Below are 25,361 nucleotides of genomic sequence, written 5' to 3' on the forward strand. Positions count from 1 at the left end.
CTGGTGAAATTATTTGTGTGGTTTTATCCAGCCTTTGTAGCTTATCTAAAATTTATTACTTCTATTTTAGTTGCTGTGGTCCTGAAAACAATAATTTCCACTGAACTTTGGCAGAACCATTAAAGGTATAGAGATAGCGAGAGGCAAGGTTGACCTAACGCACAGTATTTCATTTCAGAACCCAATTTGAACAGGATGATCAAATTTCACAATGGGCGCCAAGCCAAAAAGTGTATATGTTTATTTTTTCCAATTTTGTGCAGGATATCATAGTATAACCAACTGTGCATGTATATTGTATTCATCCATAGAGTTTGATAGGCCAGAAACGTTTGAAATCGGTTGAGCACACAATCACTATGGTAGTTCTGCTCATATTAAGCTGTCGGAGACGTTGATCGAATAAATGGAATTCTAACGGATTACAGTAATAACACTATGTATTATAATCCTCTGGGCGTTTTAATCGAAATGAGGTGAACAGCTGAAGAATGTTCAATCGAGGCGTTTTATTAAATATTAATTAATATAAACTTGTGTGAGCGCAGCCGGAATTTTCAAACGGAAGCTTAAAATCTCAGAAATATATATATATATACACATTTTTTTTTCAATGTATAAAGTAAACTTTTATAATATAAAATATCATAAGTTTGACCGTTATCACTTCCTTTTAGCCATTTCATCGCTACAGTTAATTCCCCGGATTTGATATTTTCTCAAACAACTTTTAATGATATTTTATTACTTTTCAAGTGTTCAAATAAACAATAATTTATTGTAATCCGTCGAATGATAATTGAATGACATCATCTCGATTCAATATTTTCATAACTGCGTTGGCTTATACAGTTGGAACACTCACTAAGTGACTTAGTAAGATATTAAAGTAATATAAATGGTAGTCCGTCGTCGCGGGTAAGATGTGGCCAATTGGGTGGTAGTAGATACTTGCCAAAACGACTTGGAACAATATTGATTAATTTACATCATATACTTACAAGAGAATGACAACATTTAAGACTATCCATGACTATGGGTTTAACAGGCAACTGTATAAGTGTGTTGGCAAAATGTAAGTAGATTTTTTTATCATAAAAAGCACCGTCAATGTTTTAATTTCATGTAATTGCGTTGGTTAACGTACAATTGTACAATCGAAAGTATTCGGTAAAATTTTGAAAATTGATATTTACAAGACGTTGCTGTTGTAAGTTGGGAATCACTTCTAACCGCACACCGAGTTTTTTGATTTTAAAACTATTGAAATGTATGATTTCGAACACACCACTATAGAGAACATAATATAAACGGGGTGAATGTGTTGTCAAAATTCAAAATACAATGGCGCAAGTATACCCAAAGGGTGTTGTTGTACAGGGGTGTTGGTCGCCCTTAAAGCCCGGGCATGCGGGTACCGGGACGTCTTAGACCTTTTAGGGTGTCTAACGTCATTTTTTTTTTTTACCCTCTTCGAAACGTTATAAAGCACCACGTCGGATCACCGACGCGAGTTGGGAGCATTTATTTTTAACCAAACAAAAAAAAATAAGAAAATAAAAAGACGTTGCCGCCGGGATGTGTTCACGGGTAATAAACACAAAAACGTTAACAACAAAATATACGTTTAATAAAACAAATGGTTTTCAGTGGGATAGGGGTGGGTAATGTGAGAGATCGACGGTGGCAAAAAAGCAATTTCCTTTTTACCGGAGCTTAAGACCCGCCGGCAAAGGTCGGTTCCACACGGTTCTTCGGGCCGAGGACCAGGAAAGACGGGCACACCGTCCTATCCAATAAGCAGCTACTGTCGAGGCTAGCACGGCCAAGCCGACCAGGTCCAAGGAACAATACGAATACCAAGGTAACGGCGTGGGTCTGAAAAGGTTCACTCCGTACTCGGCCACGTACTCTATCCAGAAAATGGCATTGTCAAGCGGGTCGACCGGACGGTCTCGGTACAGCATCGACAGACGTTTGGCGTTCCAGGCGTATCTGGAAGAAAAAAAAGAAGAAAATATAACGATAACAGTACGTTGAAAGAAACAAAAACAATGAAATTTAAAAAATAGATGTAAAAACCCCTTATTTTATCATATAGAGTACCAATCACTTAACACAGGGGACTTTTTTTCTCTTTCGAGTGGCCTCACTGGTTGTAGTCCTTTTGTGCACTTCACTAACGCTATAGTATGTTAATAATTATATTCACCTCTTTGTACTATAAATCTATGGTATACATCAAGAAGGCCAGCGACAGTGTGACCACATTAAATACGAACAATTCAAGTCGTTGAGTATCATCTTATCGATTATTTAGTTGAAACGATAAATTCAAATTTCATATAATATTTAGGTAATATGATAACTCGCAAGTCTTACGTTTTGTATCTTATATGGTTGTAGAAGTTAAACAAATTGAAAATATTTACTAGAGAAATGTAATTTCACCATTTAACTACAGAGTAGTGTAATAAATCCGAAATGTAAAAGAGACGTTGGCAACATTGGCAAACCCTTCTGGACACGAAATGCAATAGTTGCAAAGTACAGTAAAAACCAATACCGTTACAACAGCGAATAATCTGTCAATGTCTGTCAATGTGATATTGCTTCGACAAACTTTTTTCCTGACCTCTATTTTGATTTCGTTGGCTGTAACTTCGCCAGAGCTATTGCAATATTAATATATTATTTCCTATTCTAGAATCTCTTGATCGTGAGCCATAACCGTGAGTTTCCAGGATAATTGCGTTGAAAGGGAAAGTCATTCTTAATGCATTTAGTTTGAAACATTTTGCGAATAAAAAAAAAACATAAATAAATAATTAGCAAACGTTTATTCGCCAAATGACGGACTATATGGGAGAAATAGTGAAATATATTATAATTTCTGCCCAACCATTTTGTACTTCAACATGGACATTATGTTATTGGACTGGATACAAGAAATATCATGTCGCCATTTTCGCGTGATAAGAGAAAAGTGATAAAAGATAAAGGATAAGTAATAAAAGATAAGTGATAAATGATAAGAGATGAGAGATAAGTGATAAGAGGTAACATATTATAAGATATTGGAGATAAGAGACTAAATATAAGTGATAAGAGATAGCATTTCCACGATTCAATGTTCTACAGATTTTCCAACTGTATTTCGTTGATAATAATTACAATATCTATTGTAAAATTAATGACGAAGTTCGTATGTTCTCAGAGAATGGAAGGGCTGTTTTTATTTTATACCAACTAAAGTTAAATACAAACTTTGCGAACACTACATAGGTATAAGTTCTAGTGTTTGCGTTCGGCTCAAGTTGGGAAAACGCGATTACTCTTCGGACGCCAACAATGAGAGCCGCATCGCAAAACTAAACATAATCTAGAAAAGTATAAGAACGGACAATCGAGCGCCAACAAAGCCCATACTGGGCCGGCAGAGATCAATGTGCATTAAGTTCAAGAGGGTATGTAATTTATTACAGATAGCATTAACGTCGGTGAAAGTGGTGGTCGAGCGTTGAAAACTTACAAATTTCAAGATGGAATTATAAAATATTTACTGTAATAATATATGTCGGACATTCTTGAAAATCATCTGTTTAAAAGCCATAGTCATATTTCATCATATTTTTATTAACAACCACACTATGTAGATCTGTGGTGGTCGGTCTGGAAATGCATACCAAAGTGTTTGAATACCATTCAGTGTCGACACGACGTCTGACTCGCCTCATTAGCTTTGGCTGGCGCTCGAATCTTAGCTTTTATGTTAGAAATTCCTAGTCTAGCTGTATAGGATTCGTTATGTCTTGTCTGGCGTGCTATAAGTGTAATACTTACATATATATATATATATATATACCATACAATAATAGTGTACGATTAGAAGTCTAGACACAACACGATTGACGTTTATTTCCAAGGCCAACGCCGATTCTGAAGTGATGAGTGATGATCTACCATGTAACTGTGGCGTTTGAGAAGTGTGCACTCCGTTTTAACCTCTATATTTTAACTATAATTTCTTTAAATGTTACATAAATGGTTCTATCTTTATAAATCTCGATTCCCTGGAGAACAAACGGCCAAGACTGGACTTGGTCAACTTGTAATGCTCCTAAATAGAAAACTCAGTTTAGGGACACATTGTATGCTTCTATAACTATTAGTATAAATTATGCAGTTATTCGTATAATGCGAAATGTAAATATTATGCTAAACGTTGAACCTCTTATAAATATAGATGTGATCAAGTTTAACGATTATAACATTATTTAAAAATTATCTTTTCGTAAGTTCAATAACTAAATATTAACTCGATGTTTTTTTTAAAAATGTTATACAAATCTTACTCTGAAAGAGTTTATTGCACTTATTCCAAAACTATTTTAATAATGCAATGGCATGAAGTGTTGAAGGTTTCTCTGAATGTGTAATACATATTATGTTAAAAATGTGTAAAAAGTTTCGGAATCGGACAGTCAAGTACACTCTCTTTTTACAAATGTATATCCGTCATCGCTTTTATAAGTTTCACTTCACACACACACACACACATCAAACAGTACATATTATTTTTTTTTTTAAATATAAATATGAAGTTTTCACGCTTGTTTGCGTTTTGTTCAGAAAAACTCCATCCAGAAAGTGTCTAGACTCAAGTGTTTCACTGGACAGTGTTGGCTGTACAATATTATTGTGAATAGAATAATAAAAATGTGTACAGTTTTGGACTCACCTCTGATCGCCGAGTATGGTGGTCATTGTGTGGAAGACAATATGTTCATCGATCTTGTCATATTTCAATCTTTCTCCGCAGCCTTGGTCCGTGATGAAATTCATGTTGGAAAATTGATCAGCAAACATTGGTATGCCGATAATTGGCACACCTGTGTAAAGAGCGTCCAGAATGCCCAGCAGACCGCAGTGCGATATAAACAGTTTGACGTTCGGGTGATCTATGGGGATGCAAAGGAAAAACGTGATCGATAAATAATAATAATATGTGTGTTTCACCGGAATAGGTATTATTGTGTGGTGTAAGTAAATCAATATAAAAAGACAGTCGGGCATCGCGAAATTTGTTACAACACCAGAAATTCGCAGGGAACGAAATAAACCTAGTTATTTTCTCCACTACACTGTAAAACGTTGAATCGTGAATATGTTATCTCATATAATATCCTATCACTTATCTCTTGTCATTTAAAATATATCTCTTATCATTTATCACTTATCTCTATTCTCTTATCACTGATTCCTTATAATTTATCACATTACTTATCACTATTATATCTCTTATCCCTTTTCTTATCTCTATCTATTTATGCGCATTAAAAATTATAAGCTACATTTTATGATATTCCATCAACATAAATTTATCAGTCCTCAGTTTTCCTTCGAGTAAATTTAAATTTAAAAAAAAAGTATTAAATTTTTATTCGAGAACCGACATATTTAATACAATATGTTTAATTTCGGTCGTGTCTGTTTAGCAGCTGCCGTTATTTTATTTCGTTCTTTGGAATATCACTCTTTCACGTTAGCATATTATACTATGCAAACAGCTTGGCTTCTAAAGTCCAATAAAAGTTCCCTCATCCATCCATACATGTGCCACAATATATTATTACAGTTTGCGTTATTGACTCACGTTCCTATATTCATAATTCAATTTTTCAAATATTGTTATATATTAAACAAAAAAAAAACGCACCGTTAAACCATACTCGAGATGTATACTTAGTTAATTTTCGATGTAAACTCTTCGGTTTTGAGTCATTTAAAATTTGAAAAACATAAAGTAAATAACCGAACAATACCCAATGTTATTTTTCAAAAACTCGTGTTAGGTAAATTTTGAGGATTTTAATTGCTTAGACGCGTTTTGAATATTTTAATACCGTAGTTTGGCTTGAGTTTGCCATGTAATTATTTTTTTAATTATTTATAATTACTGCGGTAGAGCGTGGCTTCGAAAAAAAAATATGGTTTTTTATTTAATTTTTTATGTCTTTTGTGTAACAACAAAATGTGCTAAGTTATTCATGAAACTTTTGTATCACTGGGTATGAATACTACAGTTTTTATGAACACGAATCAACCTTGTACGTCTGTTTGATTTTTTATCGTCCATAAAGTATTCATATCACATTTTTGTTTAAGTATTAAATTTGCAAGCGACATTGACGTAGTTCCATTTGTCAAATTAAATCTATTTGTGAACTAATCTGCCACCAGCGTGTAATATATACACACAACTATAATGTTATGCCAACAATGTATGAGAGGCTTGAAAAAAAAAACCTGAACAAACTGGAAAAAAAATAAATACCATGTTCCACACCTAATTAAAATATTGATTTAATAAACTTTTTAACAACAGGAATATATTTTTTTTATTTAAATAAAACCAAATTATATTAAAGACCATTTCAATGGAATTTAGTTTTATAATATTTTGCTCTTGCGGAATTTTTTTCTAAATGAAGTGTAAAAAAAATAACAAATTCTTGTTACTAATTAAAATGTTTTATTTATTTCACAGTTTCAAGCTGAGACTTTTTGAATTGGGCGTTTTAATTTTACTCAATTTAGTTTTATGAAATTAATTACGATTCGTTTAACACGCTTTTATTTTAAAATCGCCATTTCACAGCGTTTATTGTCCCAGGAAAAGGTCACACAGTAGTAATTATTTCTTTTTGAGTTATTAATAGTTGTTTTCTTTTTTGCTTTGCAGTAAAATGTTGGAGATGATTAAGCGACGTGATAGGTACTAGCTCATAAGTTTCCTAACGGGGTTTCCCCAAATCGATGGTTGGAAAATAGCGGAGGAGAAAGCTAGTTGACAGTATTGTGTCAATTAGGCTATTCCACAGACTGTGGAATTGTATTGGAACTCAAAAACAAAGTCTGTACTTACTGAGGACGTCGAACTGAGGTGTCCACGATACGAATTTGACGTTATCCGGTTGAAAGCCACCGGGCATTTTTTCCTCCCATTTCCACAGGACTTTGTATCCCGTCGGGAGCCGCTGGAACGCCCGCAGGAATGCCATAGCCTTGTCGGTCGGTAACGATGCGCCTTTCAGTATCGAGCCCATCGAGAAGTAAATGACACCGCGAGTGGCGCCCGTGATGTATTGCTCTAGGTCCTTGTAAAAATACACTCAAGTGTAGTGTTACATTATTACATTATATGCGTGTACTTGCTAACGTCAAAGATAGACAACTCGATTCAGCGGTCGCACCACGCCCACGGGTGGGATTTTGTAGAAAATTTGATCAAAATGTGTGAGAAAAAAAAGATGTGCGTGCTGTGAGAACGGGATGATGATAAGGGGCAATAGAAAATTCCCGGATAACTGATAAGAGAATCAGCTGATTGATAAGATAATCTGCTGATAACGGATGACTGATAAGGGAAAGAAAAATTTCACAAATCACACAAACACAATTGCACATAGCTCGCATTGTGTTGGACCGAAATAGTTAAAAAAAAGAGTTTGTATCTACGGTGGCATCAATTAACAAACAAAAGGTAATAACGGTTATTATAAGCGAAAAGTGTAGCGCACTACACCGGCAAGATATCAAAGGCGGAGAGGAAACAAAAACTAACGAGGTAACATAACAGTGTGATTGTTATGAAGATATATGAAAACTGATAGACGCACAGAGGGTAGGTATACGTTCAAGTGATAAGGAAGTGTCCCGGGTCAGCGGAGTGTAAAGGAAAAAAAAATAAGTTCTAAAAGAATACAATGTGATATGATATATGACAATACGACCTGAGTGTATTCAAATTATTCATGTGCACGCGTTTTTCTCCATGTTGTGTTGTAATACATTTCAAGTACGTTGTGCATACTGATAAAAATATGTCGTGTCAAAGTAATAAGTAAAGCAAAAATGTTTTATTCATCCGCGATAAGAAAATTCGTTCCAGGCATGTAAAGTCACATATTTTGACCGTCAAAACTAAGAAAAATAGTTTGCATTTTCTTGAGTCTGAACTTCACCCAATTCCCAGCTTTTTAAACTAAAAAATATTTTTCTTCGTGTCTCTGTATTTTCACACAAAGACGAAGGCAATTAACTATAAATATAATATGATATTTGTATGTGTGTTGATATTATGTTGATTGGTTGCTATTGGTTACAAATTATTAAAAAAAAACTATTGTCTACATATTTATGGAGTTACAAACGTATGTTTGCATTAAACAAACACCAAGTCTATACTTATAAGGGTGGATGAAAGATAACTTTTACTACTGAAGTACACCTACAAGTATGAGAAAAATACATCAGATGGATATAACACGATATTAATTGTACAAATGAGATAATTTTCCAATTATTACAATAATTGTCCCGCAAAAATTACGGTTAGCAACACTACTAGTCAATTTCCATCCCTCTGTTGTCCATTTCGAAGTGGTTTCAAAAATATAATTTTTAGAAGAGTTTAGGCCAACAACAGATGCGGTTAAAGTGACATTTTTCGTTTTTTTTTTTTGTAACATTTATACGAAATGGGAAATGACTTGTAATACTATTGTTTTGCGATCTACTGAATTTACATAATATTACTTTGACGGCAAGTAGACACTAGAGCTGCTTCTACCGCTTACAAATGCCTTTTTTCATATTATGGTAAATAGCTCATGATGATAAAATCTCAGTAAACGTACGTGTGTATGTGCTTTATTAATTTATGATTAAAAGAAAATCAATGTACATATTATTGTAGCAATAGAATAATATATACTCGTACAAATGAGATTCACAATTTCCTTCGTCGGATATAAAAATGATTATACACATTTGTTATGATATTATGTACAAATATTGCGAACAATACAAAATATGGAAAAACATATTTCAATTTTCCTATTATAAACGGTTCGGTTAAAGCGATATTTGTTTGCAACATAATTGTGTTCTTGAGAAACGAATGAGCGCATATCGGGCAAGATTAATATTTTAAGTCCGTGGCATATTATTTATATTATAATGAAAATTCCGAGTATCTCCGGGCAGAGTTCAATAGATGTACAATATCTGTACAGTGTTATTATCATTACCAGTAAGCCGTCAATCTTGCTGCGCCTCCAAAGAGGGTGTACACAATAAACCGAGTAAGTAAATCGATCGGGCTGCGTCAAAGGCCATTTTTCTTATTGTCGGCGGAAAATAATTTTTATATGCAAAATAAAAACTTCTCGTCCAAATCCGCTTCTTTGGACTTGTTTAATTTAGCGAAAACCGAATTGGGTGATTTATTTTATGTTTTTTTTTTTGAATGACTGAATTTCCGTTGGAGAATATATACTACAAATTATAATATACTTTCAGATCTTGTTCAGCTTTCAGCGTTCAGTGTTCAGTGTAAACCGAAAAATGTAAGCTGTTAACTTTAATAATCTCAGTTCAGTGTGACCAAAAATAGAAAAAAAAATTGTCTGTTGTGGTCAATACAGTGTGGTCTGTGAAATTGTATCAAACGTCTCTATAATATTACCGCCATCGACTATCGTTTATCAACTACTTGTTATCAGTAATTCTTATCGCTTCATGTTTTTATTGTAAATAGTGTGTACGGTATTTTCGACCCTGTAATTTGGCCCTACTGCGTTGAGTTAAGCCAGTCGAAAATCGTTATTTGAACAATTTTCAGGTTAGATTTAGACGGTGAATACATTTTTTTCTTTTCTTTATTTCCATATGTTAAAATTAAAAAAAAACTGTTTTACCTGCAAGAGGAGTACCTTAAAAATTTGCCTCGAATAGTTTGAATATTGTATTTGATATGCAAGACTAGTTTCTCGTATATAGAATATATTTTATGTGCGTGACAATTTTTTATGCAAATTTTACACGAAGAAGAATTTATAAGAAAAAAAAGTATCAAAGGACCATTTTCAACATAGAATGTGAATATAAAAGTATCTGTTTGTTACTTTATTGACGTTTTTTTTTTTTTTTTGGTAATTCAAAAACACCTTTAGAATACTGCTTTACCTGCCGACTTTTATGTATGGAAGTATCTTCAAGACATATTGGTAAATGCATTTAATGATTTGAATCTCTCTTGGGTAATGCGACTGCTGAATTTTTTATATTATTGTCTTAAGATTAATCTTTAAAAACAAGTGTTTTGTATTTATTGTCAGTGCTAACGGTAAAAATTCTTACCTGTGGCAATGGATTGGGCGATTTGTACGTGCATCCGCCGACTTCGACGATACCTTGTGGCACAGGTCTTGGGTCGCCCAACGCAAAATGTGTATTCATTATCACCATGTTAACGTTTTCCATGCTTTCTTTAATGGTTTGATTAGACTTTCCCAGGTGTTTGTCGACGATCGCTTGGGCCTGCAAACCGACAAGTTATACACCAGACTGACATATTGAACAGACTTGTTTGAATATGTTTTAAAAGAATAACAATAAGAAATTATCAATGCTATCGACGAAGATAACCTTTCAAAATAAATAAATATAATTTTTGCCATTCTCTCCTTTGCACGGAAAAAAATTGAATCGGTGATATGTTATTTCTTATCACTTATCTCTTAACATATATTTCTTATCGTTTATCTCTAATCTATTTACTATTATCTCTTATCATACATTTCTTATCGTTAATCTCTTATCTCTCATAATTTATTACTAATCTCTATTCTCTTATCACTTATCTTTTTCCATTTGTCATACCACTTATCTCTTATCACCTGAAAGTAAAAGCGTAACGCGAAAATGGCGACATGAAATTTCTTGTATCCAGCCGAATAACGTACTATCCATGTTAAAAACATGCCCGAAAATAATAAATCCTTTATCATTGTCGGGAAAACCCCTTGACAACTACAATAACGTCGTCGGTCACCTTAATCACTATGTAAATATAAATAAAATATATCAATAATTGTTGTGCAAATAATAATTACCGACCTCCGGTTCGTACTTGAACGCGTACACGATGCGAATGAGCGTTAACGTTGCAGCGTTGATGAGTCTCTCGATAAACGACATTTGGCTGGTGAACGGTAACAGATTGACAGGCACGTAAGCCGGGTTTATCATGTCGCCGACCAAACCGCCGTACCAAGGATAAAAGCTGGTCGAAGTCACCCCAATCACAGGAGCTCCGAATCGGCTTCCGGCCGATATAAAGCACCCGGTGTTGAATACCTGCGAAAGACGGAAAAATAATATGACCAGTGCAAAAATATCAATAATTATCCATTACAATCACAGAACTAATATTATAAAGAAACAAACATGTACTATCACAGACTATATTATAATAACAGATAGCTCACTCGGTCGAAAACCCAGATTTGTATGTAATAAACTAGATTGCTAACTAGTGATAAGAATTGAAGTCGACATCCGCCATTTTTGTGGGATTTATGTATGTATGAAATAATGTATATATATATATTTGTGATTCTGTCATATCAACTTAACTTATAGTTATTACAGGCATATTTTCATGCGATAATTTATCACTTACCACGTATCATTTATCTATAATCACATCTCTTATCACTGCAGATATATATATAATAAACTAGATTGTTATCTAGCGATAAGAATTGAAGTCGACGTCCGCCATTTTTCGTGTATAAAATAAAGTATATATATTTGTGATTAACTGTTATCAACTTAACTTATAATTGTTATAAGCATATTGTCATGTGATAAAGTTCTAATTACCACAAAAATGGCAGAAAATGTACACTTGGCAATCTAGTTTATTGTATACACATATCTATGGCCGAAAACAAAGGAGGTTTTTAATAAGACTGATTAGGGACACGCGAAGATATCAGTGTAGCTAACATGGATTAGGATAAATTATTGTGCATGTTATTGTACAAACTCCTTATCAATCATACGGTTTAAATGATAACCGACTATATATTACAGTTATGATAATTTCGCTTCGTCTAATCTGTGAAATTATAATAAAATGTTATTCCCGAATGTGCGGTCACACTGATTTCATTTTGAGTCATGTGAAATCGTGGCTTTTGTTTACACGCCGAGTTATCAGTTTTCATGTAGTCTGTGCTACTAGTTTCAGTATCACTGATATGAACTATTAATTTCAATTGTCATTGTCTAGAGTTTGGTTTCAACGGATTTTCACTTTTGGCCGCCGGCACAGTTAACAGTTATAGCTTTTGAAATATTTGCACGGGTAAACCGATTATCATCTATTGTCTCACCGAGGAGTCGCATACTGCAAGTGTACAATACAACCTTACCCCGCCGATAGCGTTAGGAAATCAGATTTTCCGGCTCCAAGGGAAACCACAACGGTAATGTCCGGAATCCGGTGAACCGAGTTTACCGCATAAATTATTATTATTGTCCGCCAAAGGTTTGGGTTTCACCTGTCGACGATTCAGGGCGGATACAGCTGATAAGGACGGGGGGTTTGCTGGATAAAGTCCAAGACTAGTCATTTAGTTGGCTGCGGTTTTTTTTTCGCTACTTCCTTTAGCTTTACTGCCCTCGCTCGAGTTACTTAATGAGATAAAAAAAAAAATACTTTACTGATATTCTATTATTGTTTTAGTTTTTACTAAAGTTTTCAATAATATTCCGTTCAGGCATAGTGTACTGTACAAAATAGATAGCTGCTGTTGGCGGCGATTGTCGTTTGTTGCCAGCGACCTTGTGCACTGCTATTTTTGCACATCATCGGCTACTGTCAATAATTCAGCTCATTAAACTGTTACGCATAATAATAATTATTATTAAACAACTTGTGTACGCCTTGGACGGTTAATGAATTATTAGCTATTATTATAACGCGCTCGCTATCAATAATTATTATTATTGTCACTATTGTATCATGATGTATAAAAAAATGGAAGTGGAGATGTATTTGGAGATAGAGCCACGGATGACATTTTATGTTTTTTTAATTATATATAAGGATATAGAAGGATATAGAAGAATATATAAGAATATAAGGACGTATAAGGATATATAAGGATAAAATAATATAATGATATAAAAGGATATATAAGGATAAAAGAATATAAGGATATACAAGGATATAGAAGGATATATAAGGATAAAAGGATATACAAGGATATACAAGGATATATAAGGATAAAAGGATATAGAAGATGTATAAGGATAAAAGGATATAGAAGGATATAAAAGGATAAAAGGATTAAGGATATAAGGATATAGAAGGATATAAGGATACATATTCGTTAGGTTTGTTGGTAACGCTGTCGATTTTTCCGGTTGTGTGCCAAAGTAAAGACATAAAATGTCAATATATATATATGATATATGATTGCAATCTTAGAGCAGAACATTATAATATTATATAGCGTTATTGCTAGTTGTAAATTTGCATTTGTAATTTTTTTCGCAGCCGTACATATTGTATTTGTAATGCTAGGATAGGCTCGGAGAAACTAGAGGGGGGAGGGAAGATACCGCTTGCTCGCCCTTCCCACACTTATGTCTGACACCCCAGGGTATGTGTTGAATTCGCCATTTGTATAATATTTTGTATTTTTAACGAGGTAATATGATAATAATAATGTTTTATTAAGATTACATTTTTGCATGTCGAATTAGAAAGAACAAAAATAAATCCACCGCGCGAACCACACTTTTATCCTACTTTGTAATTTCGTTTAATGTTTTCCAAAAAAAAAAAAATAATAATAATAATATTTTCTTTTGTGATTTTATTTTCTTTTTTTCCATTCCGTACAATCTGTCTGCTCGTCGGTCTTTCTTTATTACGGACGTCCCCAACTCAATAGCACCGTTAGACCTTTATTTATATACATTTTTTATTATTTATTATTATTTTTTTTTTTTGCACGAAATCCAAAACTTATTACTCCGTTGTCGTTCCTATTGTAGTTTTATGCGTTTGATAGATTATGTGCAACTCCAAATGAAATCGTGACAGCAAAAATAATTATTATCCCATTCGGTTAGGTTAGGAGGTACGAGTTCGGTCTGGCCTAATTGAATAGTGTGTAGCGCTTTTATGTAAACATTTATATAATTAGAGTTTTTCAATTTGTTTAAGAGAGAAAAAAAATAGACTTAAGAGAAAAAGCGATTCACATCGAAATAATTATCGGTATAAAAAAATAAAAACATTTTCGACTGGAAGGTTAATCTGAAAAAAATTAATATTCACTACAGACCACAGTAGCTGTTACAGAGGTGACAATTTTGAAATTACCAACAAAACAACCCCCGTTACTTTAGAAAGGTTAAAACAAATAAATGTAGAACTTTCTTAATTTAGTTACGAAATAAACGCGGCACTAATAATATAAAAAACAAAACTGATTTTGACGACTCGCAATATTGAAAATAATTCATTAGGCCATCAGCGTGGTAAACGTTAAAAGCTTTTGTTGGCTCTATACAAACGCAATTTCTCCCTTTATTTCTATCGAGCCTCTCAGCTTTGGCCGCATACTGAACTTAGGTTCAACAAAGACTTTAGTAGGTAGTTTTACCGTTCACTAGTTCTTTTACAAAAAAAATACACAATAAAAAGTAATTCATTTTTGGCCCTGAGGGATTTTTTTTTTATTATTTTCCGGACAACCGAGTTTGCTTGTACAAACAACGGGAAAATTCGTTTTAAAAAATAATTTAAGCAAACAAAAAAATAATTAGCAACGACTTTCTATGCAAATTGCAAATGTTGTGTTTTGTTCTCTCAACGGTTTTTCCCTCGAGTTGTTAATGGACGCACAATAGAAAGTGTCGGTGTCTAAAAGTTTCTGAAGTCAACCGGATAATATTATTAGGTATATTAGTGTGCAGTACAATAATTAACTCGAGCTGTTAATAGTATTTACCCCATTAACCTGTGTATTGTTAAGAATGATTTATTTATACCACGAAGTCCATTGTTATGTTGATAGGTTAACAGCCAATGTAAATGTTTCACAACGGGTACATTTTTATATATTTTCTTCAAGTAGTATAATATTCAACAAATTTTATTTCTTTCTTGCCTTTCCATTTTTTTTTTTTTTGAACAAGAAATAGTTTACATTTTTAAAAATAAATAATTTCGAAAAAATTAAAATAACGATTTTGCTAATAAAAATATTGCGTTTAATATATATATATATATATTTTTTTTTTCCAATTTAAAACAATGTAGCCAAATTGAGATTTTTGGTTATTCTGCACAGTGAAGAAACTCGTTATTGATTATTATTTTACAGGGAGTGGACGATAAAAACAAACCAGGATAATCATAAAAAATAAAACTATCTAACCACAATTGTATCAATAAAAATCCTATTTTCACAATTAAATTCATGTTAAAAAATTTCTGCTTACATCATGTCAAATCCATAGTTAGGCACACTTTAATTAAAAAAACCGATAATGAAAATTAATTAAAATTTTATCATCATAATACTTGAATATCATATAATAAATCCTCGGGAGTCATCCCGTATATAGATCTATAAAAACACTAACTTTTTAAACTTAACCAGACACGTCACTTGCATTTTATTGTTTTTTTTTTTTTGTGATATAAAACTGTAAATTTTTTTTTTTGTAATAAAAAAAGTCATAACTTTAAGTTCTCTTTGGGAACTTCATACATTCGTTTTAAACCGGCAGTCTGTTTAATTTGAAAAGTCCTCGAATAGTTAAATTGTTGCAAAAAATAATTATATTTTCACTTGGGGACTTAAAAATCTGTATTAATATTTTTTTTTTAGTAGACATTAAACTTATTCGATTGTTTACCATGAGCTACAACATAATATTACACCGGCGTAGGTCTGTGAGACCATTGATTGGTAAATAATATTGAACGTTTGTTTACTTTTAATTAAAGGCGGTTTTCTAGTTCGTGGTTATTGACAGGTCAGACAGTCTCGAGACAAATAAAGGCATTGCAAATAAAATATCAAAGGTATTAAATGCATTTGAGACAGAACCTTTGGGCTTAAAATTAGGACTACATTTATTTTTATTCCAATATAAATCTTTCACTCGAAAATAAGTGTAACTACGTTTCGAGAAGTACTAATTTTAAGTTTTAAGGTTTTCAGTATCCCAAGCACCCCCCCTCCTCTTGATCTCCGCCAATGGTCAACGAAGACGTCCAATTACCTTTGTTTCTTTTTTTAACACGGTTATGTTATTGGCGACCGAGTACGAGAAATTTCATGTCGCCATTTTCGCGTCACGCTATTACCTTTGTGCGATAAGAGATACGTGATAGCAGATAAATGATAAGAGACAAGTGATAAGAGAATAGAGATTAGTAATAATTGGTGAGAGATAAGAGATTAGCGATAAGAAAGAAGCGTATATATAATAAACTAGATTGCTCACTGTACATGCCACCAATAAAGAAGATTAAAGCAGCCACTTTCCGCCATCTTAGTGGAAATTAGAACCTTATCACGCGAGAACAATATATGCTTATAACAATCACATAAATATAATATTGATATAATAATACATACAGATATATATATTATATGCATTGATAGTACACATAAATCCCACCAGAATTGCGGACCGTCGCGTCGGCTTCAATCCTTATCTCTAGTTAGCAATCTAGTTTATTATATATATCTGTGGAACGAAGTGATAACAGATAACAGTTAAGAGATTAGAGGTAAGATAATAGAATAAGTGATAAGAGATAACATGTCAACGATTTAATTTTGTTATGAAGTCAAGAGTAACTAGTTTTTATTTAATATTTCCGTAGACCAGTTGCCCTAGTGTTGAATTATTGAGCCTTTCTGTTTTTATAAGATGTGTCCTATTCGTTGCTTACCTCGACCAAGACGAGATCGTATTTGGCGCCGGCGTTCATCAAGTCGTTCAGACGACCCGAAGACATTACTCCGTTGCAGTTGTCCAAGCCGTCGTCGAGAATGATTAGCATCTCTCTGAAGATTCCGTTGCCGAAAACCTCTTCGATGGTGATGTTCTCAAACACCGGCACAGTGTCTTTTATGCTGTAGTCTATGTAGTTGCCCTTCCATTGTTTTTCTGCGTGGCTGCTCTGGGAAGATTTCGGAAAGTGGCTCACCACCGTAATGTTGTGTCCCTTCGCAGCCAGCGCCTCGGATATCGTTTTGAACATGACAAAATGGCTTTTCCCACTGAACGGGAATATTGCCAGTATATTGTACGAACAAACGCAATGAACGGTTGCCGCTGTTGCCAATAGTGTCACTAGCACGTTTCGTTCCATTTGTCTTGTTTTCATTGGCACACTAAACTCTTAGACTACAAAAAAAAAAAAATAATATATATTCAAATACTAAATAATAATTCGTTTATTTTTACTTTTTGTTACAGGCTATGGGCAAATATATTGGAATAAGCGAAGACCAATATCTGTAACCGGTGAGTTGTTTTTTTCCCTATTAAAAACCTCTCGATTAGACAAAACGTTTAGGATAACGAAGAGTGTATTTTTGTAGTTTCTTAATATCATCCGAGCGAATGGTTAAATTGTCAACAAGATAATTTAGATTAAACGATTAATGAAAACCCTACTTAAAGGCTTACATACACCACGGCTCGGATGCGGTTTTAGTTAATTTATATTTTATTTCAAACAATACACAAAAAATTCAACAATAAAAAACATATAACAAATTTTGGACGGAAAAAAGTACTCGGATGTGTTATTTGGACAAATATTAAGTGTATATATATATATATATATATATATATATATAATTGTTATTGACTAGAGTACACTTATCGAGGTTTCTTTTTTCCTGTTTTTTTTTTTTATGTATTTTAATACCGTAAGCATTTCTTAGCATTCTTTTTTCTTAGTATCAATCCAAAGTTTTCGGGTCTGTTTTTTAGAGGCCATAGCATACCTATTAAAAACAAATATTATTTTATTCAAATAAAAGCGGTCGGTATAACATCAATAACAGCTATTATCTACAAACACACGGGTTCCCCTTTCCCCGGTGACGGTTGTAATATAATATTACATATATTACATATTGTAAAACGGTAATCTCATCCCGGTATACCGTTCTATGGGAACACAATAGCTAATAGTAATAATTATTGTTTGGACCTTATGAAATAATATTTTACCGAAATCCGACCCGGAAACAAAATAAAATACAATAATAATAATAAAGTCATTGAACGACTCACCTCGATAAAGGCGGCGGCTATGGTCCTTTGCAAAGGTCCGCAGAGTCCGTTTTTTTCAATGTTATAACACTAAATTATAGGAAAAAAAAAACTGGATATCAATTTGAATCATATTTTTTTAATGTCGACGGGCCTTCGCCATAGTACAGCAGCTGTTGCACTATGCACACACATTCACACGTTGTGAATTAATAAATAGCAATAATACTAATAGTAATATTCTGAGTGTGTGTATACTCACAAGTTAGCCTTGGTCCCCGGCCTACGTCACTACTTAATATGTACCATGAGCGACCGCCGCCGACAATTATTATTGACTAATCAAAACGAATTCGAAATGAATATTAGAAAAAAAATACACACATTCAACAAGTGCCTTATCTTCTCGGTGGTCGCCTCTACTAAGGTACAGTGTGATAACAATATATAATATATTACTGTATGTACACTGTACAGTGCACACACTGATCCGATAATATTATTAATAAATATTATGTTTATCGGATTGGACGAGTGCTGTAAAATAATTGAAATTTTCTTTTTTAAACGCTCAGAGAAAAATTGTATTTTTATTCCCAATCGAAGATGATCTTGAAAGCGCTCAAAAAACGTGTTACTGAGTGTAAACACTAATACATACACTGGCAATAAATAAAAAAAATGTTTGATTGTAGAATGTACATGTACATCATTTAAATGTATTGAGTTTGTACACCAGTGGCACAATAATATTATGAGGCCAAGACCTCCAAGAACTACACTCAAATTATCTCAGAATTTATTATTGTAAACAGTTTTCCTTAATAAAATCGACTGAGAATAAATATTATCAATTCAATGTGTCAATATTTATGGGGAAAAAAAAAGTGGTTTTTTTTTAAATGAAACCGTACAAATCGTGGGAAACGTTTAACGTCATTAAAAAAATGAATCTTCCAAAAAAAAAAAAAAAGAATTTTCAATTAAAAATGTTCAAATCAATGAAAACTACAGGAAAAACGATTATTCTTTTTCCACAAAACCAAAAAAGATTTTTAATTAATAACAAGTAAAAATGTTGAAATTTAAAAAAACTAACAAACACTGTTTTGCTTCAACGTGGTTATTTTTTTAGAAAAGTATACTTACAGTGTTAATAAATAATGACATATCACATAGAGCGACCTGATATGTATCAAATTAAATTGAAATCATATATATATATATATATGTATACATTTTTTTTTTACTTTTCTCAAAAAATATTGTTTTAATTATTAGATATATATTTTTTTTATAAATACCTTCTTCTCCGCTAAAAGTTACCAAATTTCTGCAGTTTTACCATCAAAGCGATGATTTTGGTATAAAATGTAATAAATTCATAAACGAAAGAAACGGTTAATTAAGTCTGTAAAAACTGAGAACATTTATCGTCGGAGAGCGTGCATTTGATTTTGACAAATTTCTGCTGCTGCAGCAGACGGTTGCTCTGTTCGTATTAATTCAGGACAATTGACCTTTACATTCGACCTCATTAAGTGTCGAGTACACAAAAGAGTTGTGCCCAAGACGAAGTGCATGTGGTACAAATCACTTTTATAGTATGAACGCTTCGATGCGGACATTTAGTGTTAAATATAAATCTTTTTGTAGACATAAAAATAGTCAGTTTGTGTCATTGGATAATCATCTACTGAATATTTTTGCCGGTGCTTTGGGAAATTTATGATAATGTTTTGCTCTTGCTCAAGTTGTACAACTATTATTGTTTTACAAAATGCAAGTCATGATTGGGAATACTACGTTCCACTTTTTTCACACACAGAGAGCCATTTTTCATTTCCTAGTTTAAATACAATAAATAGAATCGCCCCTAAGCTATGCTAGAATATTATAGTTTTTCCACGCCCACATAACTTAAGCCGCTCTGCCGGCCAATGTGTCCGGTCGGTTTTTATCGGGCAATTTGCGGACGGTTTACGGCCAAAATTATTACACTCATTATTCTTTGTAATCTCCGGGTATGTACAAGTGATATCTAAAGGATTTATGTATTTCCGATACACAGCTGCTGACGTTAACGTCTCGATATAGTCAGCCAATCGTAAATTATATCCCCCGGGCCCTTTCAATTTGGTCTGCACCAAACGTCTCGCGTTTCCTTGCCGGACAGGCTTCAAGAAAGTAAAGTTTATCAGTAAAATTCCAAGGGAGCTTTCAACCCAAATGAATTACAGTAAAAAAAAAAAAAAAAAGAATACAACTAATTTGGCATACTCTTGCTGATAAACGTTGTGTCAAGATGTCCGGGGGACACATCAGTCGTTGTCACATATTATGGTGGTCCGTTTAATTACTGTTTAGTGTGCGCCTGAATGGAATATAGTAGCAGTGTGGAAGACGTACGGTCTAAAGTTACCAAATTAATGTTCCTTTAAGGGTGGTGTCACTAACGTTTACTACGGGACGACTGAAATCGGTAGGTATATATAGGTGTAACTGCTTGCTCATATTATGTACTATATCTCATTTCACTATTGTACATTTTCGCCAATTACACGGGATGGAGATGATAATTACCACATTTCCACGGTGTACGCAGAGATGGGCAAAATACAAACACCTTAAGTTATAAAAAACAAAAGACCGGTTCAAAATAAAAAAATCTGCAAAGATTTAGTAATAATTACATTTTTTTTTGTTATATAAAATTTGTGTATTACACTATATGTTGCAAACTTCTATTACATAGTATGTTTTATTAATACTTTGCATACTTGACATCGTGTTATCGCCTTTCGGCAGTATATTTAACTAACAAAAGTAGCCTTAGTTTTGTAGTGATTAGCAGTAAACATTATAAAAATATGCGTTTCCCACGATTAATAGTGATTAATATATCAAACATTATTAGCCATATCAAAAAATAGTGTACCGAGGTACTTGATCGGTTTAATTTAGATGAATAGTAGATGTGCTGCCTACTGCAAGGCGACGAGAATAGCTAATGCCGAGAAACCTCATTGGAATTGGATTTGCTCATTTGCCCTATCGTGGTCGTCTAAATTATGCAAACAGACTTCAATCAAGCACACGGTTGCAATCCGTTAGTCCCACTAAAACTCTGTGCGTGGATTATATTGGTCTGGCGTGTATCAACAAACCCAGGTCGTGATCAATTAGTTCTGTATACAACCGTCAAAGTGTCTTGGCCATTAGAGGTTAGACGAGCTATTGTTGCTTTGAACGCACCGTCGGCCAAACGGTCAGGTTAACCCTGTCCAGAGGGCGAAGGGATTTGGTTTTTTAGATGACTACGTTTTTAGACACTATAATAATATTGTGATTGGTAAAAATGAGTAACCAGCAAAACAACATTCTGATTACACCGTATGATGCATTAGCGTGGGTACGAAACAAAACCGTATCGACGGTCAGCCATGTAAATATATACGAGTAAACGCGTGGGTTGTTAACGAGACAAGGTATAGAATCTCACAAAGGTAGTTGTGGGTTTTTTCCACTGAACTCGATATAATATGGAACGCGTGTTGTCTATTAATAGTCGGCTGCCATTTTGTGAACAGCTGTTATTGTTTTGTCCATGATCACGTTATCATCTAGGTGATGATAACATGATGATAACTCCGTTTCTGAAAATTTACCACGTTTGAAATTTTTACTTTCCATGAAATCGGTACACAAAATGGCCGCCTCCCAGGTAGGAATATTTTTCAATCTGAATGCGCGTTCCATATTAAGTTGAGTTCAGTGATTGATGCAGGCAAGTTTTGTGTGTGATCGAGGGTCGAGAGATCTATGCATCAATTATCGATTCGATGCACCGAGTATGATATTAAAAAGCGTATGTTTTGCACCTGGACATTTGTAAAACACTACCTACCATAACGTGGACGCTATTCGAGTTTGAATATAAATATTAAATACTGTATTATGACCAACACAGCGCGGTCGCTCGACATTTCTCCCTAGGGTGTGATAAAACGCGCGCTATTGGCACTTCATGCAAATATCATTAAAAAAAAAAAACCATTTATTTTTAACTCTCCACACCGCCAATTTATGAACATATTATACTACTACCGAACTGACAAACCCCCCTGTACCGCAGAACGCCGTTTTTTATGCCAGCCTATATACCTGATGCCTAGCTATTTTGATGAACTTATAATTAATCTGACACCCTGTATACTTATACTTGATTACCGACGTTTCTAGAGCGTTATATAGTTTTAGGAATTGTTAAACAAATTATTGTTCCGTTAATTAATATGAATCGAAAACAATTCAAGTACTGCTGCAAGTGTAAATTTGTGATAGGGTGTTACTTACACTATTGATTTCGTTTTTACATTTTCAATCTATTATCATTCAAATATTGTTCGGTTGAGTATTTTTTTTTTTTTTTAAACAAATTCATTTTGACAGGTTCTTGTATTGGTGGCAATAAGAAATTGCACGTCTATCCATTCCAGGATAATACTCGATTCCGCAACGTTGCCCCCGATAATAATAATAATACCCTCCTACGCGGCAGATGATTACATCTTTCAATTCGACGATCACCCGGACAGGTTTCGAAATTAAAAAGAAAAACCTTTGTTGTTCATTTTACTCCCACCCAAGTATTTCCGACATCAAAGTTTCGCAACGGCTTTCGCGCCGTCCATTATAACACCCGTGATGGATTATAGGCAATATTCTGATTATTCGTCAATGTCTTTGTAAAACTTTCAAGCAAATTTTTACATTTTTTCCCGACAACTTCCGTAAACGTTTTATCATCAATTTAATATAATATACAATATCGTTATTTTTCCTACGGCCCAATTTCTAAAAAATATATTATTGTATAATTTGCCGAATCAATCAATAATTTGGTACACACACAATTGATAAAACTGTTCGTTTTGTAGCGGTATTTAGAAGAAATTTCCGTAATACATCACAAACGTTTTACTATGAGAACTTATGGAGTTGCCCACTAGGTCGCGCCGTTTTCAATCCACTTTTATTTGTAAAAGCGTTCAAATTTTAGAAATGAAATTAATGTACACAACAAAGAATACACGTGAGCCGTGTCATACACACAATATTATATTCTAAAACATAGTGGATCCGAGTGGTGAAAGTTATGAGCTTTCTGCCACAGCCGACCGACCGACCGCTTGTTACGGCTAATGTAGTGTGCAATTTTCGCGAAAAATCTATATAAATATTGAATAGCTTTTTAATGGCGTTATTTTTTCATGCTGCTTGTAAAACGCCAAAGTCTGCCGGTGTCTCGTGGTTATGGGAAACGAAAATTACATAAATTAAACCGTCGGCGTTGTTGTACTTAGGGTGATTTACTCAGTCGGCGTAACCAAATTACACCGGCAACGGTCCGAAACGCGATACCCCTGCGTTTTAAGTATACATACTATTTTCTGTGGGTAGTCCCTCGGTAGTTGTTAATTCGGTCTCGACCGGAATCCACTTTGGATTCATAATACAAAGTTAATACCGTTCCGGCGGCTATCTTTTCGCTTTGATAGCCGAGTAGAGCTATGTCGAAACCGAATTTAATAGGCGATACAGAACAATAGACACCCGAATCCATCCACCTTAAAACCAGTGGGTAGATCACGTGAAATACGACGCTTGTATGAGATCATAACCCATTTGCTTACAGTATTATAATAATGAGAGATGGAAACAGCCGGTTTAAATAAGCATGATTGAAAAAAAATGTGTAGTGTCAAATGGTTGCATCAATTTGTCCGAAGGTATCATATTATACATGTGCCAGGGAGACCCATTTATTAGTTCCCATATTTCTTTCAATATACTTTATAAATAAGACTAAGTCTAGATCCTATGTCAATCTAATAATTATAGTATTCGTGGTATGTATTATGGACATATTTCCATACATTTGGAATGGGTTTGTGCCATTTAAAATGTGAAATATTAGTGCCTGTACCTCGACAGTGTCTGCTTATTTATTATTTCCCGATATAATGATAAATATACATTAATTTTACTATCGCTTGTGCCTAATGTGATTTATACACCTCCACGTCGTTCGTTGTAGTATGATAATATTTTAAATATAAATTATCAAGCCGACAACGTGCATTATTACAACGTCAATGTTTGTTCGCTTCTGTTTAAATACACTTTATTGGGTGTGATTTATTTTACTGGGTGCCGGCTCGATTCGAACGTTTCAAAATATCGTATCTAATTTATAAACTGCGCTTGTAGTTGTTATTATAGTGTATACATTTGTTTGAAACAAAGTTGTTGTTTTGATTTTCCACGGCCCTGGGCTACGTGCACCACTGGAATTATGCAGAAACAACGTTTGCCGTCAACTCCAAGTATAATATTCTCGTTTAAGTTTTCAAGCCTGGCCTAATGTAATGTACGTGTATTCGATTAGAACATAACGACCGAACTCGGAACTGTATCTTAATTCAAACTCGGTTTCAAGACATGTCACCGAATTGCCCTCGTTTCTCATTGTGAAAACCTTCTTGGCGTTATTTATTTATTTAAAAATGTAATGTGTTCTTTTTTTTTAAAAAAAAAAGGCGGTACAGCACCGAGTTAGAGTGGTAGAAAATTTACATAACTGCACCGTCCGTCGATTCGCAGTTACCTACTGTAATAAAATATACCCAAGTGATAAAATCACTATCGAAAAAAAAAAAAAACGGTTCGATGCAACTGTGCGAATAGGTAATTTATCAGGAAAATAATGTACGCCATAAAAGTAAATCTTGCTGCGATACCATCCACAGATTTGCAACAAACGGTTTTTCTGGGATGTAATTTCATATAATATTCAAATTTTATGCACACGGTGGGCTATTCGAGATCCGACTTGGGTATTTATTATTATTATTATTTCGTTTCTATCTATGTATACATAATATATAACCTAACCGGTCATGATTTGAAAAACAAAGTTCAAAGGCACTCGGACGGTAATTGTTGTAATGGAATACTTTTGTAAAAACCGTTCTCATCCTTTCTAAATAAATGAGTTTTTCCATTTATTTTGAAGCATAACCGTTTAATATCGACGATATTATATTATTGGGATTAAACGGTTTAGAATGGTTCGCTGCCGTTTAAATAAAATATTGCAATGGTCGACAAGAACATAA

At 33.7% G+C, this 25,361-nt stretch overlaps 2 protein-coding genes across 3 annotated transcripts in view; one reads left to right on the forward strand and one right to left on the reverse strand.

The window, feature by feature from the left end:
* The window catches only part of LOC126836412 (gamma-aminobutyric acid type B receptor subunit 2), a 169,079-nt gene that overhangs the window by 3,865 nt on the left and 139,853 nt on the right, over positions 1–25,361 (forward strand). For both annotated transcript variants that reach the window (XM_050569782.1, XM_050569773.1), the window contains exon 2: positions 17,374–17,421. The gene's annotated coding sequence lies outside the window, so the exon portion shown is untranslated. The remainder of the gene's footprint in view (positions 1–17,373; positions 17,422–25,361) is intronic.
* Positions 1,609–18,404, reverse strand: LOC126836435 (UDP-glycosyltransferase UGT5-like). Its single transcript, XM_050569817.1, has 7 exons — positions 18,202–18,404; positions 16,844–17,301; positions 10,966–11,205; positions 10,207–10,386; positions 6,929–7,160; positions 4,742–4,961; positions 1,609–1,995 (listed from the first exon to the last, which is right to left on the reverse strand). Exons 2-7 carry the CDS (start codon positions 17,279–17,281, stop codon positions 1,707–1,709), a joined length of 1,599 nt encoding a protein of 532 aa, XP_050425774.1. The 5' UTR covers positions 17,282–17,301; positions 18,202–18,404; the 3' UTR covers positions 1,609–1,706.

The sequence above is a fragment of the Adelges cooleyi genome, unplaced genomic scaffold (assembly GCF_023614345.1).
Source record: "Adelges cooleyi isolate 19-005CV unplaced genomic scaffold, UGA_ACOO_1.1 ACOO_flye_CR_arks_rails_tigmint_CR_PRNA_1, whole genome shotgun sequence".
Lineage (NCBI taxonomy): Eukaryota > Metazoa > Arthropoda > Insecta > Hemiptera > Adelgidae > Adelges > Adelges cooleyi.

Coding starts and splice junctions, on each gene's coding strand:
- LOC126836435 (XM_050569817.1), bottom strand. CDS start 17,281: ATGAAAACAAGACAAATGGAACGAAACGTGCTAGTGACACTATTGGCA. Junction 11,206..16,843: donor ACGATCTCGTCTTGGTCGAG/GTAAGCAACGAA, acceptor CGTCTTTCGCAG/GTATTCAACACCGGGTGCTT. Junction 7,161..10,206: donor CGCCCAATCCATTGCCACAG/GTAAGAATTTTT, acceptor TATTTTTACAAG/GACCTAGAGCAATACATCAC.